Below are 20,933 nucleotides of genomic sequence, written 5' to 3' on the forward strand. Positions count from 1 at the left end.
CACTGAGAATCAAGAAAGGAGCTGTTGAAAATGGTAACGCTGGATGGGAGACAGGCATTTCAAAGCAGCTAGTCAACTTGCTGGTTGCCATCTATGCCTTACTTACAAGGCTTCCTGGCCTGAGAGCATCTAGTGGGGTATAGAAGCTAAAGAAATCTGTTGATTATTGGCATGAGTCTACATTAAGCAATTATGATTGTTCTGGATTGCTAGGATGCTTGGCTGGTTTGCTTTACATGATAATAGAAAAGTATCATCAGGACCATAAGTAGGCCCTCAAAGTGATTTACTCCCACACTGCAAAACTTGCAAAATTGTTCCACTTATTCAAGCTGCTACCTACAGCTGCATCTACAGGTTAAAACCAGAGGGAAATCTTATCTGTTGAAGATACAGAGATATGGTAACTGAGAGAGCTATTGCTTTTTAAAACGTGTGTCTGAGTTACAGGTGCAGTGTTTTTGACAAAATTCCTCTCCTAGTGTGGAAGAGTCGGGGGTGGGGAGTGGTACATATTTGAACTGAAGAAAAGAAGAAAGTCCCAGACTTGAAACCACTTGGAAATTTTCAGTAACTAGATCCCTCTTTCTCTCTCTCTCTCCTCCCCCACTTCCCTGCTTCTTTTGCTCTCCCTCCACCCAACCCCACTCCTGTGTTTATTCCATGCCTTCTGTATGTTTTTAGGAACAAACGACAAGTAAACAAGTAATCCAGGATTTAAAACAAAACATACTTCCAGAGCATTTCACCATCCATTAAATATTTGTTCAAATTTCTTACATCTTCTTCTAGATGACATGCATAGTAATTATTGCAGTGATAACTGTAGATAGCTCAAAAATAGAAAGCATCATCCCTGCCCTCGAAGAGTTTACAAACTAATTGGGAAGATAATTGTTATGCAAAATGATAATCCTGAAGAGCTACTAAGTCTTATTTTAAGTTCAGTTTATTCTGTACGAATTCTTGCAAATTGATAACACCTGGATAGAACATCAAATAAATGCAGATTAGGCAGAATATTGAGATAGTAAGAACTTATCATTCTTTTAGTGTTTCTGGGTAAAGGGAATTTAATGTGAGCAAAAGTAGAAGCAAGAATGTAGAGAAGAAGAAAATATAATGTTGAGTCAGAGAGAATGTTTTAGATTTCAATTCCGAACATTCATCCCGCAATTTCTGACTGGCACTTGAGAGAGAAGCACTGGATCGTGAGCACAGACGTACACCCTAAATTACAGCTGGAGTCCTGTGGAACTTCATTCAGAACTATTTCAGCAAACTTTTTTCTTGGCTCGGGTGGCACCATGATCAACCACAGAAGAGTTAGGAAAGTTCTCCTAAAACCAAAGACTTGACGGTAGCATGAAATTAGTCTTTCTTCCAACTTCTCTGTTATAATTTTGGTTGTTGTTCATCAAACTCTAAGTCATATTATTTTATCAGCTTTCCAGTTTCCTCAGCGAGTCACAAAGTGAGCTTTTTCTCTGTCAGGAATTCTTTCTCCATGATTCCAAACCCCAACATGTGCTTTCCAGAGTCTCTGATGTTTCGTTACTTCTACAGATGTTTTGTAAATGCATTTCAGCAAAAGTTGCCAGTGGGGCAGAAAGTATCTATGGTTTATTGGAGTCGCAGTTTGGACAGAGCTTGAGTTAGATTAGATGGAAACGGAAACTGAGACTTCTAACTGGCTCACCGGGAGGTCAGGAATTCACAAAAAGAGCAGAGAAGGAATTTCATTTGAGGGGGTGTTTCAAATATGCCTGTTTTGGGGAGTGGAAGGGTGTGGAAGCCCCAGGAGGTGACTCTTCACTCTTTTCCTTGGTGCTTGGCCTACATATTATTTTCCACCGGAGATTTTTTCTTCCTAAGTACAGAAAAAAATAGCAACCAGGAAGAGCAGCTTCATTTTTTTAGAACTCCAGGTAAAATGGCTTAAGCTTCACCCTTGAGGTGAAATAATATAAAGGCTTTAAAGTAACCCTACAACGCGAGGGCCAAGAAGATGATGACTGTGAGCACAGCTAGGGGAATAAGTGATTTTTTTTTTTTAAATTACTGCCGTTTCTACAAAATACAATTCTCCCATTGTCCAATTTTCTTTTGTGAAAGAAATGGCATTACCAGTTTCAGCCTTCTACTCCTAATTGAGCAGCCCCTAGGTTCGGGAGTTTGGCTGTTATAGTTGTTATTAGAAAGAAAATTATTACAGTGGAAAAAGAAAACCAGACTGACGGTTTCTTTCTAGTACAAACTCTCTTTAAATCTTCCAGACACACACCCACACACACAAACACACACACCCACTCTCCCTCTCTTTCTCTCTTGTATACCTATAGAGGGGGAGAGAGTTTGTGTGTCTGGAAAATATTTATACGCACAGATATATATGTATATACATAGTATACATACATATATATGTATACACACATATATACATATGTATAGGTTTTTATCCAAACTTAAACAGTTTCAAATCTCTATCGGAAAGAAGTATATAGTAATATTTACATTAATATCCTATTAGTATTACCACAAAGCAGTGTATTTCTATTTGCTAAATTTGTACTTTTAAAGTAATAGAAACTGACAGTGATGGAGTAATTTACTCTGCCTTTCCTTGAGATAAGCTGACTCAAAATACTCAATGACCAGTTGCAAATTTCCTGAATGCTAATCTTTGCTCATATCAGCAATTATTGATTTTAATTCAGCTGGCTGTGAAAGGGTGTTCTGGTAGAGCTTTCCCAAATGCCTAGAGGTTTTCAGCAGTTTCCTAGATGAGCTGCGATCCTGCCTTGCCCTTGGATAGAATACAAAAAAATCAAGTTACCAGAGTTCTGAAATGAAAATCTTACTGAAGCGTTTGACGTTCAGCAGAGTCAGGTTTTTGTTCCTAAAAAGTAATGAAGCTGTCTTAATTCCATCGCCAAGTTGTTATTCCCAGACTGAGAAAGAATTCTCAAGACAGAATAATTTTTTTGAAAAGAAAAGCAACAACATTAGTTCTTGCATTCTATAAAAAATTCAGGTATTGATAAATGCTATTCAAAATGGAAAGGAAAATCAAATTTTGAAGCTAGGCAGCACAAAAGATGGTCAGATGTGGATATAAAGCCTGGCTCGACCAGGTACTACCTCTGTGACTTGGGATGGGGATGGTATATTCCTGACATGAGTGGAGAGATGAAATGGTTAAAACTAACATGCCAGAAACTACACTAGGTACTTAATATATGTTCTTTCAGTTAATCTTCACAATAGTCCTAGTAAGAGAAGTATCAATGTTCCCATTTTACAGATAAAGAAACTCTGGTTCAAAGAGATCTGACAATGTGCCTAAGTCAAGTTTACTAGGATATGACTAATAAAGTCTGTCTTATGCCCAAGTTTGTCCTTTTTCTCCTGCACCACGATCCAGGTTGTTCAAGCTCTCTGAGCTTCAATTTTCTTATTTGTAAAATAGAAAAAATAATTTCCGACTTGACATGGCTCGTTGTGAGGATTAAATCCTGTAATTTGTGTAAATTCTGGCGCACTTCGTGGCACATAGGTACTTAATGCCAGCATTTTTTCCTCACCATCGACCCTCCAGGCTTAGGTGGTGCAATTAGGTGTCGTAACTGGAATGTGAAAGGAGTATGCCTATGTGCGTGCGTGCACAGGCACAGTGGAAGAAAAAGGAAGACAGGTACCCAAAAGTCTTTCCATAGCCTGGATAGCTTTTACACGCTGTTATAGAATTGACTTTTCTCCTCAGTAGCAAGGGACAGGCTTCATGCAGTGGCCTCTGAAAGACCGTGCACTGTGTCACTGGTAGTTCATCATATCCCCCAGCAGTGCAGCTGTGATAAGAACCAGATGATCCAAATTTCCTAAGCAAAGCCAGCAGCGAATATCTGGGAAGGCACATGCCTCAGTCTCCACACACTCTGCTCTTTAAGACAGTACATCAAAAAGCTAATGGACTTTTACAAGAGCCCAGTTACTGCTTCACGGCTGTAAGCTCTCAGGAGCAGGGACCCACAACCCCTACCACGTACAGTTGGCGGCAGAACCAGTATTCCAAGTAGTTAAAGAAGCCAAGGATTAGATAAGATTTATAGAGACCTGATGTGTGTAGGGGAGCTAAAAATGGAATCTGCAGATTCATTTCCAAAGCGTGGTACATGGACAGGATGTTTCTGTGGATGGATTTCTCCACTTTGCTTGGGCACGCCACAGGAAAAATGGTTCTCTCATCATCGGAGGAGTTGCCCCTCTTTTTAATTTAGAGGTGTGTGACATCCATTTTGTACAGTCACATACACACTTCCAGATGGCTTAAGCTAAATGCTGTCTGTCTGGCCGGAGAGGAAAACCAGAGACTCAGGTGCCTTCTTGCTGATCTTGAAATAGTAAGAACCACTCTTTGCCTTGTCTCATAACCTGTTTTGCTACTTTCGAGGATCCGTTGATGTCTGAAAAACACTTTGCTTATAATATAACTTCATCTGTTATATGACTTCAATTTTACAAAAACCCATCATCCATTTCCTCAGCACCTACTTTTGTTTTCATTTAGTTCTATATAGCTTGACCTCTTCTTACAACATTTGGAAAAAATATTTTCCAAGTACTCTCTATATGTGTGTCTCTGAGCAAATATAACTCCAGAGTCTTTTTATTGCTAATTTGTGCTTCATCCTACAACATCTTTCATAAGTTCTTGATAACCTGTCCAGGTTCCAGTGAGAGAGGTTTCTAGATAAAGTGCTACATAGGAGGTCAGTCTAAGGTTAAGTGTTTATTGGGCAGTGGGATGCAGGGAGCTATTGCTTCATGTAATTACTCAAAGTGTGTAACTACTTGTAGCTGTCAGGCTTAAAGCTGTTCACCTGAGACTTGGTTGCTGCAATTGGCCCTGAAATCAACCGCAAACCTATCAGATGAAAACCATGTTTAGATAAGCCAGCAATGGCGAGAAAAATGACACCATCCTGAGGTTGATGGATTTAAAGCAGCTCTTCTAATCTTCTTCTAATATTCCTAGGAGGTACATAATGATCTATGGCCACAATCTATATTACATGTAATTGACATTGACTGAGACGTACAGCCTCTTAACTGACCAGGAGAATTGGATGGATGAAATTGGAGATTGGTTGCTGAGTTTTCCAACGAGAAAATAATTGATTTAGGAGTTGTCATTAATGCTGCGTTCAAAGGTCATCGTGTGGCACGAAAGATCTAGAAATATCTAGACTTTTTCTAAATTGAGTAACTCAAGGGAAGTAGCCAGTTTTCATAGGATTATAGAACCAAGACTCAGGCCTTTTTTCTCTCAATGTTCACTGGATTTCTGAAATGCTGGTGCAAAAGAGGAGCCAATTGTCCATTGTTAGCCATCCAATGACTAAAAGTAAAATAAATGCTGCAATAAGAATGGGATTTATAATGGATTTTCCCTTCAAGTTCAATATCAGATGCAGTTTTGACCTTTTCTGGTAATCTCCCACTAGTGAAACACTGGCTTACCTACAGAATTTAATGGTTGCTCTTTAGTTCTCTGTCAATTAATAGTTAATGACCATCATCTCGCCTGACACTGTTGCTGAAATTTCCAACAGTGGGGTCAGGAAAATCTATTGCTCATTGTATTTTTATTGCATCTATAACCTTGTTTCTGAGATATTGAGATTAAAACATTGCATTTATGTGATGAAAATCAAACTGAGAGACGTTGGCTGGAACGTATTAGAAAAGCTTAGAATTTTGGTTTCAGAGGCAATGGGCATTGCTTTTAGGCAACTCATTATCTAGTCCTTATTTTCTTCTGCCTTAGTTTCTCTTGCTAGATGCAATTCAAAGTTCCCACTTTAAAAAAAATCCTACTCTAAAGAGGAAAGCACATTCAAAAGTGAGAGAGAAATAAGCATGAGTCCCAGCTGCACCGGGCACAAAAGTTCTTTATATTGAAGGCCCGTTTAAAAACTGTTATAACCAAATACTTCTGGGTCTTAGAATGACCTGAAAGGCATTGCTGAAATGTCATTTCTGGTTATAGATGTAAAAATCTGGCACAGGTGAAGAGGAGGGAAATCACTTTACTTTCTCTAACATTGAATGTGGATTCAGTTGAAATGAATTATGTCTATTCCATTGTATATGCTTTTATAGTGTTTATTATTTAGGCCCTGTTAGCTTTTAAAAATGTGTATATATATATATATATATATATATTATTCTGGTAACATGTTTGTAACGTAAAGTTTACTATTTTAATTGTTTTTTAAGTGTGTAGTTCAGTGGCATAGTTGTGCGACTCTCACCACTATCCATCTCTAGAATTTTTTTCGTCTTCTCAAAATGGAACTCTGTCCCCATTTAACACCAACTCCCTATTCCTTCCTCCCCCTGTTCCTGGAAACCACCATTCTACTTTCTGTCTCTATGAATTTGACTTCTCTCGGGACTTTACATAAGTGGAATCATATAATATTTGTCCTTTGTGTCTGGCTTATTTCACTTAGCGTAATGTCTTCAAGGTTCATCCATGTCGTAGCATGTGTCAGAATTTCCCTCCTTTTTAAGGCTGGATAATAGTCTGTTGTTTGAATATAGCACATTTTATTTATCCATTCATCCACCCATGGACATTTGGGTTGTTCCTGCCTTATGTGATTTTTGTATGTTAACTATTTTAATCTTCACAGTGTCTCAGTCATGTAGGGATCTGTATTATCCCCATTTTATGATAAGAAAACTTAAGCATAAAGAGATCACAGCTAGGAAGCTCTGGAGCCAGTATTCTGGCGCAGGCTGAGTAGACGACAGTCCCTCTCTTACCGTTATCTATCCCACTGTCCCTTATGAATGATTTAGAAATCTAAATAAAGCATGCACTAGTTAGACAATCCTTGATATAACTCTCTGAGGCCAGGTTTTGAATAGTTTTGAAATATTTACATTTGTCATATGTATATCTTTGATTGACATGAGAAGATACCACCTTTAATGTTTGAGTATCACATCTGGTTTTTTAAGTAAAATAATTTGGCCACAATTTACACCAGCTATTTGTAGAACTGTTGCTATGGACTGAGTTGTGTTCCCCCCAATCCACACGTTGAATCCCTCACCCCCAATGTGATGATATTTGGGGATGGAGCCTTTAGGAGATAATTAGGTTTAGGTGTGGCCATGTGGATAGAGCCCTCATAATGGGAGCAGCTCCCTTATAAGAAGAGACACCAGACAGCTTGCTCCCTCTCTCTCTCCTCACACAAAGTGGAGGTCATGTGATCACACTGGGAGAAGGCAGCCACCTGCAACCCAAGGGGACAGTTCTCACCATGAGTCAACAAGGCTGGCATCCTGATCTCAGACTTTCAGACTCCAGCACCGTGAGAAAATAAATTTCTGTTTTTTAAGCCACCCAGTCTGCGATTGTGTTTTGGCAGCCTGCGCAGGCAAGTACAACTGTGTATATACATATATGACATATTCTCAATTTACAGTGACATAGTAAGTAAAGGTAATATTTTTTAGTGCTTTACTCTGAAATTAGTCCTAGGCTAAGTTTATATAACCAATCCTTCTATAGTGTGTGTGTGTATGTGTGTACATGCATGTGCATGTGGATGTGGTGGTATGGTTATATTATCCCCATTTTACAGAAAGAGAAATTGAAGTGTGGGGAGGTGATACATTACTCGTTCAAGGACACATAGTTAGTAAAAAACAGAATCCATATCCAAACCCAGAGTTTCTAACTCCAGAACCTGTTCTGTGAACTATGGCACAAATTTATATTTATCTCCTCTAGGAGATGTGAAGCACGACATGGAGATGTGAACCTAACATTTTCCTTACAGTTGATATAGATTTTACTAGGAAGCCTGTCAATAACAAGCACAGCTATCTGTCAAGAGGCAATCCCTGCATTAGTCAAGTTACTTCATACAGTTATTCTAATGAACAAATCTGAAACTGGGGCTGACACTGTTTCATTAAAAAATGAGCAATTGTATAGAACATTAAATTTTGGAAAGCAATGCTGGCATGCACATGTCAAGCTTCTCAGAACGGAAACATCTCTGAGAGCAGCTTCTCTCTTCACAAAAAATTGAAAAGTAGACTCATGAGCCCTGGGTAAAATAGTGACTTCAATGCAATTTATCTTCCTCTAACCCAGATTCCTATTTCTGACCACCTTTTCCATTTGCTCCATGAGTGCAATCCCTTGCCCCTTTCAGTGACGGCCCAGGGTCTTTAAACTCAAATATCACTCTCCCCAAACATATACACATTATTAAACTGGAAAGATCTGAGAATCTGAGCACATTTTCATCCCCAACAAGGCCACCATGTACAGACATAGAGACCCCCCCACACTTTAGAACACGTGTTTCAGGGTTCAACGAGGACATTATACTGACTGTCCTCTTGTTTCTCCCAGAGCTCCAGGACAGCACGCTCCGAGGAGGACCGGGACGGCCTGTGGGACGCCTGGGGCCCGTGGAGCGAGTGCTCACGCACCTGCGGTGGAGGGGCCTCCTACTCGCTGAGACGCTGCCTCAGCAGCAAGTAAGTCCAGAAGCCACAGGAGGTGTGGCTTTTGTCAGGCCCAGAGGGAGCAGATTTGAGGCATACTTTTGTGGTTGGGGTTACGCAGAACATTTTATTGAACACAAATCCAGATAAAGGAATGGAAGGAAGGTACAAAGAACTAAATATTTCCATCTCCAGCTAGGTATTTATGTAGTCTTATACGATAAGCAATATAGTATTTATCTCATTTACGAAACAAGTTTTGTTATCAGTTTATATATTAGAACTGGAAGGAGCATTCAGTATTAGAAATGGATCTAGTATCTTTAGCTCCATAATATATTTTTGCATCGTCTTAACAATTATGATGACAATAATAGCAAAAATATTAATGTTAATATCATATTAAGTTTATGTTGGATTCCAATGTTACCGAGTAGTTTGCAAATGAATGATATTGGTTTAGTGTTTAGATGTTGTAATGGCCAGAAGTTCCCTGAAGTCATTCAGTTCAATGAATGATGAATTTTGCATACAAGGAGATTTGGAAAATTAGAAACTGTCATGGGAATTGGGCATGAATAGTGAGAGCGTTGGTGAAGGTGGAAATGAGGGCAACTAAGGGTTTCTAAGCTGAAAGGAAAAGGCCTGAGGCGTTAGAATGGAAAGTCTTTACATAGAATAATAGTAATTCAAAACTGCTTCTTGAGTTGTGTGGTCTATGACTAGATTTTTCTCCAAACTATAAAATATAAAGTAGTATGGTAATATTTTTTAATGAAAGATTTTATTTGACAGTGAAAGTGTTATATATGGCAAGTAAGAAGTTTGATCAAAATTACTATATATTTTAAAACATGAAACAGGAGTAGAGAAAAATATGCATCTGCTGATTCTTCTAGACTTTTCATACACAGCAGAAAGTAGTGAGATGTATTCAGGAAAAACATCAACTTATTCTGATAAGAGTGAGAAGTTCTTGAAATCAGTGTCTGAGTTGTACACCTTTCTGTATCCCCCAGGCCTGCACAGGGTCTGACAGATATTAGGAGCTCAATAGATGTTTCTTCACTGAATCCATTGATAACTGAGACCATTTTGGTTCCAGACGGGTCCCCGTAGAAACGGCATACCCTGGGAAATATGGCCAAAAGGCATATCTTGCAAGATACCAGATCAATTCTGGTGTTTAGCCATTCGGGTGTTTGGGTCTACACTGAGGATGAGTCTATTGGATTGCATCCACTAGCAAGTATGCTTGTCTTCTTTGGAGGCCAGCCTCATATTAAACCAGATCCCTGAGCTGATGAGAAAAAAATAGACCTTTCATCTTTGTGATTCATGTGTTCTCTTAATCTTGACTGTCAAAAACTTCCTAAATTTGTCCTACATAATGCTGCATGGTGATAGCACTGTGAGGCATAACTGATAACGAGCACACATCACTAAAGCCAAGATGTACTAATTCAGAATGTTCCTATTATGTAGTTTTCCCAAATTAGTATGCTTAAATATTCTGTAGGGATGAGCCAAAACATGTGTCTCACAAAGCCAGTAAGAGATGTATAGGAACTTTCCTACTGGCTCAGTGATGTGAATGTTACATGTGAGAATCTTGTACTGAGTGAGAGACTGAGAAGCATCTTAAGGAACATATTAAAATTGCAAATAAAATTCTGTCTTTCGGCAAATCATCAAATATTGATGTTATGTGAAATTCAAAAATACCATTTTTGTCACCTAGTAAATTAAGACTCCAGTTGTTAGGATTTTATTAAAGTACTATAGAAGACATCAGTTGTCATCTGCTTATAATGAATTGGAAAAGGAGAACGTAAATTCTAAATTATATACATACATAAGATATGTCCCCATTTGACTTTCAGATATTGAGAAAATACTTTCAGTAAACTCATACTGGGCTGGATAGAAAGCCAAAAAAAAAATGGGGAGAGGGGTGGGTGGCCCATTCTTTAGGGATTTGAAGAAGAAAAAGCAAGCCTCTAAACAGATAGCGTTTCCAAATCAGGTAAGAACAGAAATATTAAAAGAACAGACTGAATGGTGGAACCAACCTATGTGTCATTTGCCTCAAAAGAACCAAAATCAGTACAATTCAGCATAAACTCACCTCACAACATAACCCTTATTGAAGAATGGTATCAAAACATATACTGGGGCACAGATAAATAGCCCTGTCATGATTTTAAAGGCTCGTGAACTTAATGGGCTTTCTCTCACCTCTCCACTCCAGATTTAGGCATCCAAGTTCAATTCAGTCACCTAATACTCTTCGCAAAGCTCAGAGGTTATGAAGGTTTATGTCCTTAGAGGCCCACCATGTAAATGGAATGTGTGTTATGGTCTAATGGTAAGTGTTCAAATTCAGCCCAAATAAATCTCATCCACCTGCTGAATTAACCTAACAGGACAATTTTCCAGCCCTGGTGATACAATTTCCCAGGTCACTTGTAGGTCTGATATTTTGAAGTCTATCAAGTAATAATGATTCTACTCCCAATATGATAGAACTGTAAAGGGAGCTAAAATACTCTGCTTGTTTGGAATAGATGATAACTATCAACTCCTGGAGTTAATTATGTTCCTTGATGGATTGGAAGCTTGTGAGGAGGCTTGGTTAACCTCCTGAGCAGAGAACATCTGCTCTGAGTGATCTTTTGAAGATTGCGGGGGCCGGGGGTGGGGACGGGAGTCAATGGAGGCAAAGCAGAGTGAAAATCTAGGCAGGCATTGAATACAAGATTCTTCATTCTCAGCTGGCAGTGCTTCATGCTGCGTAAAAAGCCCTGTTCCAGGGAGATGCTGGGCAGAGCCCTTCCCTTGGCTTCTCCCTCATCCTTTTCCTAGGCTCAGAGAAAGGAAGCAGGGCTTGCTTTTCCCAATTTCTGATATGGAAGCATTGATAATTGCCTTTACCTGCAACTCTGGTTTGATCAATAAAGGAAGGCCCTGTATTAACTTTTTTCTACAACATTTACTAATTTCCTTAAGATTATATTAGGTTTCATTGAGTGACTCTGATAACGCGACTGTCGCTAATCTTGTATCACCAAGTGGTACAGAATGTCTGCTTTTATTTATTTTTTAACATTAGAAATCAGACTATACTTGCTTGTACTTTGTGACCATTCTTTATTTTATTTCAAGTGAATTAAACAATGTACCAACTACCTTGAGAAGCTACTACTTCTCTCCAATTCTTCACCCCCCCTCCGCTAAATACTCGAAATATTTTTAGCAAATGCATTTTTCTGATGACCTACTATTGTGTGTTGTTTAGTGGAAACTGTCCTTCTTGAACCTAAATTACTTAGGTGTATATTTTTTAATTTGATACTAAAGATGTGTCTCCGAGAGTTCCAGGTTTGTCTTTAGCCAGTTTATTTAGCTTTGCCTGTAAGGAGTTTCAGATGCGTAAGGCACTTAAGCAAACTCTGCATCACATCACATGTACCACTGTATGAGGTCTGTGCCAAGACTGAGGTCAAAGGGGTAAACTGCAGCTCCTCTGAGATGGCAATGACTCAGATAGCCGATGCTCTTAAGTATGGTGTCGACCTCGGTACTGGTGGCTGAAGAAGGTTTAAAGGTCTTTTAGGACATTTTTACTTTCTGAAATGCCAAATTTATCTCCAGACTAATAGACAGTATGGACTAATAGATTAATACTGTAGATTAATAATGCGTTCAAAGTATGAATATTTTGTTAAATTCCAAGTGATTTAATGAAGAGTTTCTTAAGTTCATATATATCCAAATAGCAAAACATGACTCACTTATAAAGGAAGAAAGCATTTTTTTAAAGTTAATAGATTTTGAGTGGAATTTTTGAGTAGAATAAAATTTTTTGGAGCTGAATAAAATTGTTAGATGAGCAAGAGATAAAATCATCACATTGTGGAGGTGCCTAAAAAAGGTAAGATTATGATATTATTCCAAATGGATGTGGCTGCCAGAATGTTGTCAATATAAACACAGCAAAACTAAAGTAAATAGCCCCAAGGAGTCTTATCTCATAGGAATGGGGAAGATCATTCAAACTTATCATTTCGTGATAGTTGTGCTAAGGGAAAGTAAGCTAACTCCTCAGATTTTTTCTTTTTCCCTGAGGAAGATCTGGCCTGAGCTAATATCCACTGCCAATCTTCCTCTTTTGTATGTGAGCCACCGCCACAGTATGGCTACTAACAAAGGAGTGGTATAGATCCATACCCAGGAACGGAGCCCGGGCTGCTGAAACAGAGTGCATCAAAGTTAACCATTAGGCCACCAGGGCTGGCCCTAACTCCTCTGACTTTTTAATTGTGAACACAATTTTTCTCCCATAAAAATATTGATACTTACACTGATAAAAGCTTTAGTGAGCAACTAATTTCTATACCATATAACAATAAATACCAAAAGAAAAATTTTAATGCTAATATTTGGCTTCTTAAACAAATTTTTTTTTTCTATTAAAGTCATCTCATCTTAAGATTCACAAGACTTGTAAGAGGTTTTAGACCTTTCAGCTCAAGTGAGCCCCACAGCAAGATCTATCTGTTACTCTTCATCTAGTGTTGTATGTTATCAGCCTTGTTTTCCTTGGAAATGTTAGAGTTTTTGTTTAAAAGAAAGATATACAAGTTTGGCATGGGTCTGACGACTCATGTCATTTATATGAGGTGGTCTTTTGTTGTGTTAGAGGAGATTTCACATTTTAGGACATATGTTTAAGAGTTTGTGTTGCCTTCCTTTCACTTTTTGGGTCAAAGCCTAGTCTAAATGTATTACCAGGACTTCTAATATTCCAGATCATATATCTTAAAGGGATGTTTTGTTCCAAGATCTGATCTCCTTTCAGAACAAGAACGCACCAAGGCCAATGACTGAACGTTTGGGACCAATTTATTGGCCTGGTTTATCCCATAAACCTGTTTGTTGGAATAAAAGATGGTTGGAAATGTGTTTGGTGTCCATAACCTTTACTAGTCATACTAGGAATCTGTAACTCTTGGCTGTCTTTTTCTGTTTATTTAAAAATTCCTTATTTGGTTAGTTCAATAGCTCTTCTGAAGTTTTTATTTCTCCCCAATTTTCTTTTTTTTAAACTACTTTCTTGAGATGTCTTTGACGTGGAAAAATTGTATATATTTAAGGTGTACAACTTGATATCTTGATATATGTATACATTGTGAAAAGATCACCACAATTAAGCTAAATAACTTATCCATCACCTCTACATAGTTACTTTGTGTGTATGTGTGTGTGTGTGTGTTGAGAAGATTTAATTTAAAATCCATCCTTAGCAAATTTCAGGTATACAATACTGCGTTATTAACCATTGTCACTGTGCTGTACATTAGATCTCCAGAATTCATTCATCTTGCGTAACTAAAACTTTGCACCCTTTGACCAACATCTCTGCATTTCCCCTTCCCCTCCACCCATGGCGAACCACCATTGTACTCTCTGCTTTTACGAGTTTGACTGTTTTAGATTCCACTTATAAGTGACATCATGCAGTATTTGTCTTTCTGTTTCTGGTTTATTTCACTTAGCATAATACCCTCCAGCTTCTTCTATGTTGTCACAAATGGCAAATATCCTTCTTTGTTAAGACTAGATAATACTCCATTGTATATAGATGCTACGTTTTCTTTATCCCATTCATCTGTCAACAGATATTTAGGTCGTTTCCATGTCTTTGTTATTCTGAATAATATTGCAGTGAACATGGGTGCAGATATCTCTTCGAGATCCAGATTTCATTTCCTTTGGATATATATACCCAGAAGTAGGTTCCTGGTTCATGTAGTAGTTATTTTTAATTTTTTGAAGGACCTCCATAATGTTTCCCATAATGGCTTTACCAATTTACATTCCCGCCAACAGAGTATGAGGGTTCCTTTTTCTCTACATCCTCACCAACACTTGTTATCTTTTGTCTTTTTGATAATGGCCATTCTAACAGTTATGACCCAATATCTCATTGTGGTTTTGATTTGCATTTCCTTGATGATTAGTGATGCTGAACACCTTTTCATGTACCTGTTGACTGTTTATGTCTTCTTTTGAGAAATGTTTGTTCAGGTCCTTTGCCCATTTTTGATTGGATTATTTGGTTTTTTACAATTGAGTCATAGGAGTTTCTTATATATTTTGGATATTAACCCCTTATCAGAGATGTGGTTTGTAAATATCTTCTCCTATTACATAGGTTGCCTTTTCACTCTGTTGGATAACTTGGGAAAAACGGATAAATTCTTCAAAACATATAACCTTCCAAGAGTGAATCTCCTTGATTTTCATTCATTTATTTAACAAATATTGATTGAATGTCTACTATGTATTAGTTAAGTTGCTAGGTATGACTAAGGATAAAAAGCCCTAGGGTCAAGCTGATGCTTTTAGGAATCTACCAAATTATTGTTTCTACTGATTATACTGAGTTTCTACTGACTATAGCTGCAAGGTATTTTGAGAATTTCCCCCAGTTCTGTAAATGGCAATACATCTGTAGCAGTGGTTCGTAACCCTAGCTGTACTTTAGAATCACTTGGAAACCTTTAAAAAACAGTACAAATATCTGGGCCACACTGAAAACCAGTTCAATTAGAATCTCTAGGGGTGGGGCCTTGACATCAATAAGTCTTTAAGAGCTCTCCAAGTGATTTTAATGTATATCCAGCATTAGAGCTGATACACATGAAAATGATGAAATGATGAGCTTTATCTCCAGCTCTCTGGGAATTTAGAGGTCAGGATAATGAAGAAAAGAAGGAATTTTCTGATAAACAGATTTCTTCACGTTTAAATTCCTCACTCAAGTTTCTATGAAATGACCCAGTCTGCAGCATGGGCAAGTCGTGGGCACCAGCATGTCAGAACATAAAAGTGATGGTTGGCCCTGCACTTCTGCCATCCGGGGGAATAACTCCTCTTAGTAGTTAGGCAGTCATCTAGAATTAGTCAAGATCAGCCTTGCCCAAAATGGCAAATGGCCCAAGTGATCTCTGAAATTTCCTAGCCTTCCATTATTAAGCCTGTAAGTATGACCCTTTAAGCCTCCAGCTTGTTAGAGAACAACTAAATTAATGTCCAGGGACTGGGGTCTTTTATGCAAATTCTCTGGGATCCACCTCCTTTCAAATTCATCACATTTCTTATCCATAGAGTGGAGTTTAACTTCCACTTTCAACTCAGCATCTATCATTATCCCTTTCCCCCTAAAAAACAGAAAGGCTTCTTAACAGTACTTGAAGTTTGTTATTTCCTCTGTTTGGGCACCATTTGTACTACAGAAAAAGGAGAGTTTAATCCTAACTGTTTTGCTTAGTTTCAACCACTGTTGGGGGGGGTGGGGTGGAGGGGGAGGAGGAGAGAGGGAAGGAGGGGCGAGGAAGAGAGAGATTGATTGAAATTAAATGGACACCAGACATTAAGAGCAAAAAAAGATGGTACCAGAATTGCATACATTAGGGGATGGATGCTTTACCTGGAGTCAGAAAGTGTAAGTGTAGAATCATAGTTATATGTGATCATCAACCAAAGCCCATAACTACATACACCAGCCTCAAATAACTGCACAGCCAGTCCCTACCTCCGGCCTTTGGGGTCAGACTCACTGGCCAAGACAGAGAGCCTTTCCTAGTGGGAGAGAGTCACAGGCTTGGGAACCCGGCTCTCATAACAGTGTGTTTCATTGCCTCTGAGAGAACCTTTTCCTGTTTTGTGGATTATCCCTGTTATTTTTTTATCCAACTACTAATTTTGAATCTTGGTCCCGCTATTTTCTACCTGTGTGACGTTGGCGTGGGTTTTCAGTTTCTAGGGTTTGGTTTGCTCAACTGTGATGTCAGATGGGCAGTTCCTGGAACAGAATAAGTGTCAATAAATATTTATTTTGAACAAATGTCTAAGGTGCCCTTCAACTCTAAAATGGAATGTGTAACCCTGAGAAGGAGAGCCTTTCTCCTCCACATATGCAGTCAAAACCCGTTTTTGCTGCTACGTAGGAAGAGGAGCAAAAGCTGCTCTTACTAGGAACGATTTTAAAGAAAAACGTTTTTCTCCAGGCCCCCATTTTGCAACAGACATCTGGGTGATATGGAAGAATTGAAGGACTTTTGTCTCTAGCCAAAATAATTCATAAATTCCCCACTCCAGGGTTGTACCGGGTGAGGTTGTGAGAGTCCTAGAGTTTCATAATATACATTTTCCTCATGGGGAAGATGGAAAAGTTGGACTTGATGTTGCTAAAACACATTTGTTTTTATTCTCATTCTTTGCCTCTTTTGGCTACTGAGCAGATGTAAGATCATTTGCAAACCTTATAGCATGTGTGTATGTATTACAAAGGGCATGTCCTTCCTGCTCGTGGATCTGAAGCCAAAGGCAGCAATCCCTCGGACGCCCACTGCGCACCACCTTTCAGAGGGAGTAGAAGCATTGTAGTGACAAATACACCTTAGAGTAAATATGTGAAAATAAACATGTCCGTAAAAAAGAACCAAAGTTTCTTTCCTTTGGTAGCTATTTAGTTTCGTTTTAAACTTTTCATCTTTGGTTTATTATAGAAAGATTTTAAGCATGTTTCAGGGCTCAAAAATTAGAGCAAATATTGGACCAAAAATTCATTACCACCTGAAATCTTCCTTATAGCATTTCCTTCTGTTCTGCTCCTTCTCTCTTCCTTTCACCCTCCCACCCTCCATTCCTCCTCCCTCCCTCCCTCCCTCACTTCCTTCCTTCTTTCCTTCTTTTCTTTTCTGAAGAAATACTTGTGGATTCCTAACAGTACACTGGGCATTTTGCTAGGCACTGGGACTCAGATAAAATAGACTGCAGGGCAGAAAACCAAATAAAGAAAAAAATATATGATTTTTAAAAGTGAAAAGATTCCTGTGCAGCTACAGGACTGTGTCCTGGTCCTTTAAAATGCTGGCCTCTTGCTGTCTCTCTGCCTCTTCTCCTGATGAGCCTTCTACCGGCAATGCCTCTCCCCGCCATGCCCACCTATCAAAATCCTAAATGTTATTTAAAGGTACCTCTTCCAGCAGTAGCACTTACTCTCACTTTGCTGTATTCATGAGGCATTTTGTTCTCACCACTTGGAGTTACCTTTACATACATAGTCTGGCTTGTGTTATGGTTATTTGTGTGACACTGTCCCCCACTATACTGTCAGCTGTGGGCAAAGGTTTTATCTTGCTTTTCTTGATATCTTCCTGCCTTATGCACAGTAGGGACCTAGTCAATGTTGGGTGAATTTACTGAGTAGAATATTAGGGCCAGGGACCCACTGTAGTGCTTTGGGAAGCAGGAGTAGGGAGGGAGGGCTGTTTCTTGAGTTCCCTTTTTTCCCATCACACTCTTGGGGCTCATATGACCCACATAGGACCTCCCACCTGAGCGATTGCCTTCCTAAGTTACTTCCCTCTCATAACCTATCGCTTTGTCTAATTCCTTCTGTACTTAGTATCCAGCCCATGCCCATCAGTTGCTGACTATGCATTACACTGTTGTGTGGTTCATTTGGACCGATGTGGATGTTTTTCCAACTAAATTATAACTTTATAAGGGTCAGGAAAGTCATTGTTTTTGTGCCTTTCACAATGCCTTGCTTACTATGGCTGCTCAATAAACGTGTTAAGTGACTGTAAATGAGAAAGCATTATTCAAAAGCTTGTTAACCAGAAAACCCTATACGGGGCTCATTTCCACTTTCCCACTGCTTATTGTACATTGTCTCGTTAGACTATTTGAGCAATGTGCTTGGAGCAGTTTCTGGCTTCATTAAAAGCTGCATATGATCCTTAGGGTTTGCAATGTCATTGTTCTTGCTTTTTTCTTTTTTGATTACATGAGTATACGCCTCGTTTTCATAACCCCAGCCCATATTTGTGAGAACTCGATGCTTTGTTATAGCATGTCTGTCTTTGAAGAACAGGCAGAGATATGTAAAATCATACTTGTTTGGAGGAAAAAAAAAAACTGGCAGTGATTTTTCTAGTTGTAATTTAGAACATACCAAACACTCATGATAGCAAATAAACCAATTTGAAACTCACAGGACGAACTCCAAAATTCAGTCTGTAATATCCTCACGTGGGTCTAACTTTTAAATTAACAGCTCTGAAGCCTCTGAGCTGCCCTCAAGAATCTGTAAGAGCACAGAGATGCTTTCCTTAGTTCCCTGTGGTAGAGAGAAGATCAAACAACCAGAGGGATGTCATCTTAGAATGTTTGCCCTAAACCGACATCATTCCCATTTATATTGAATTTGGTCTCCACATTAAGTTTTAGTAACTCTCTCTGTATATATAAATCAGGGTCTCCAAGCTGGCATAGCATTCAGAACGTTTTTGTAATGAGAGATCAGTATAGAGCAGAAGTGTTGAATTATAAATCTAAGGTTACGAAAATATGTTACCAATGCCAAAGAAACACTTTTAAGTCAAGGCCTCAATTTACAGCACCGTTTTCCAACATGAGCCTCCACTACCCCCTATTCTGTTTTAAATTGCTTTCAAAATACAGCTTTAAGGCCAACTCTTCTTTTGGCTGCTCAGGCCACATTAGAACCTCTGGCAAATTGAGAAGAGCTAGTGTGACATCAGGGCTGTGTCTGTTCCCAGCCAGCTCACCTACTGATGGATGATGCCTGGCACTGTGCCTCTGTGTTGTTTGTTGTATTATTACAACAGAAAGCATTTTCAAAAGCTACATTTATCAAGTTGTCATAATAGTTTGGCTTGTATATCTATCTACCCAGAAAAAAAATAAGTCTCTCCCTTAGCACTAATCTATCTGAGCCACGTGATACATCACGTGCAGAAGAGGCAGTGGAAAACAAATCCGCGTCCTGCATGGGATTCGGGGAGCTGTCAGCTAAAGGCGTAAGGGGAGAGAGGTTTTTTATGTGTGCATTTGGAAGTCCCACAGCACCAAAGACCTCTGTGTCCTCCTTGTTTCAAAGATACTTTTCCCCTGGTGGTTGTGTGTTAGGGATAGACTATTCCTGGTGTTTTGGTGGCTTTGTCTAATAATGGAGATTTAACTTCAAATGGGGAAAAACTGTGAAGTTTAGCCACAAGGAAAGTCAAAGTCTCATTTTAGTGTTAAAGATCAATTTTTCATAAGCAAGTGTTATCAGATTAAACATTATTTGTTGTGGAGAATCTTGTGAGCAAATTATTATTTGACATAGATGGTTGTCCGGGAGCACGTGGTGTTGGGGATGGGGACAAGAGCAGGGCAGAGGGGATTCAAAGTCATTGTCCAGAGTAAATATACACTCACTTTTGTTTGTTAAAATAATTTTGTTTGTTAAAAATAATTCAATTATTGATTGATTGTTATTAATTAAAATATATTAATTAAGAATAATTCAAATCTATTAATATGAATAAAGTATTCACTAGGGATGCATACTAGAACATTCCTAATTATTTAGAGATACATTATATAATGAAGATACAATATAAGTATGGTTGTCTCTAGATACTTTTTTTAATTGAGATATAATTGGCGTATAACTTTGTGTAGGTCTAAGGTGTACAACATGTCGATTTGATACATTTATATATTGCAATATGATTACCACTGTAGCAACCTAACACCTCTATTATGTCATGTAATAATTTCTTTTTTGTGGTGGGAACAATTAAGATCTAGTCTCTTAGCAGCTTTGAAGTTTATGATACAGTCTTGTTGTCTATAATCACTAGGCTGTGCATTCAATCCCCAGGACTTATTTATCTATTAGTTGCAAGTGTGTACTCTTAAACAACATATCCCCATTTCTCCACCTGCTAGCCCCTGGTAACCCCATTCTACTCTCTGTTATTATGTACATACTTTTTGAAGAAGGGTCAGTGCTGCATTGACTCCTCTTATTGTGACCAAATGCCACACCAAGTTTCCACATGAGCAAGGTTCATTTTGATTCTCATGAAAGACACCCTAAGTTAGGGTTAAATAATAACTATTTTAAACATGGAATATAATGCAGAGCGGAAAGAATGACCTTTTTAAGCATAAGAGTGACACAGAGAGCACTAAGGGAAGGATGAGAAAATGGGACTTACTTAGGAAACCCACAGGACTGGCATGTCATCTAACTCCTCTTTCTCCCCGACGCAAGGCAAGACCATCACTAACCAACTGTTATACTCGGACTCCAGTACTAGCCCCTAGGTTTTCAGCATCCAGTTTGACCCATAGATGAGGACAGTGAGCATCTGAGGATAGATTTACCCAGGGTCCAGAGGTTCATATAGCTTCCTTTTGACTGGTTAAGTTGATTGGTATCAAGTGTTGTTTCCTGAAAGAACCTCTCACACTAAAGTATCTGCGGAAACTGAAAAACAGCCCAACAGTGCATTTGCACTTGG

General features: G+C 38.7%; 1 protein-coding gene across 7 annotated transcripts in view; it reads left to right on the plus strand.

The window, feature by feature from the left end:
• ADAMTSL1 (ADAMTS like 1) overlaps positions 1-20,933 on the plus strand; it is an 859,827-nt gene that overhangs the window by 510,100 nt on the left and 328,794 nt on the right. For all 7 annotated transcript variants that reach the window (XM_070248240.1, XM_070248241.1, XM_070248242.1 and 4 more), the window contains one exon: positions 8,444-8,571. In XM_070248240.1, coding sequence (XP_070104341.1) covers positions 8,444-8,571 — 128 coding nt within the window. The remainder of the gene's footprint in view (positions 1-8,443; positions 8,572-20,933) is intronic.

The sequence above is a fragment of the Equus caballus genome, chromosome 23 (assembly GCF_041296265.1).
Source record: "Equus caballus isolate H_3958 breed thoroughbred chromosome 23, TB-T2T, whole genome shotgun sequence".
NCBI classification, from domain to species: domain Eukaryota; kingdom Metazoa; phylum Chordata; class Mammalia; order Perissodactyla; family Equidae; genus Equus; species Equus caballus.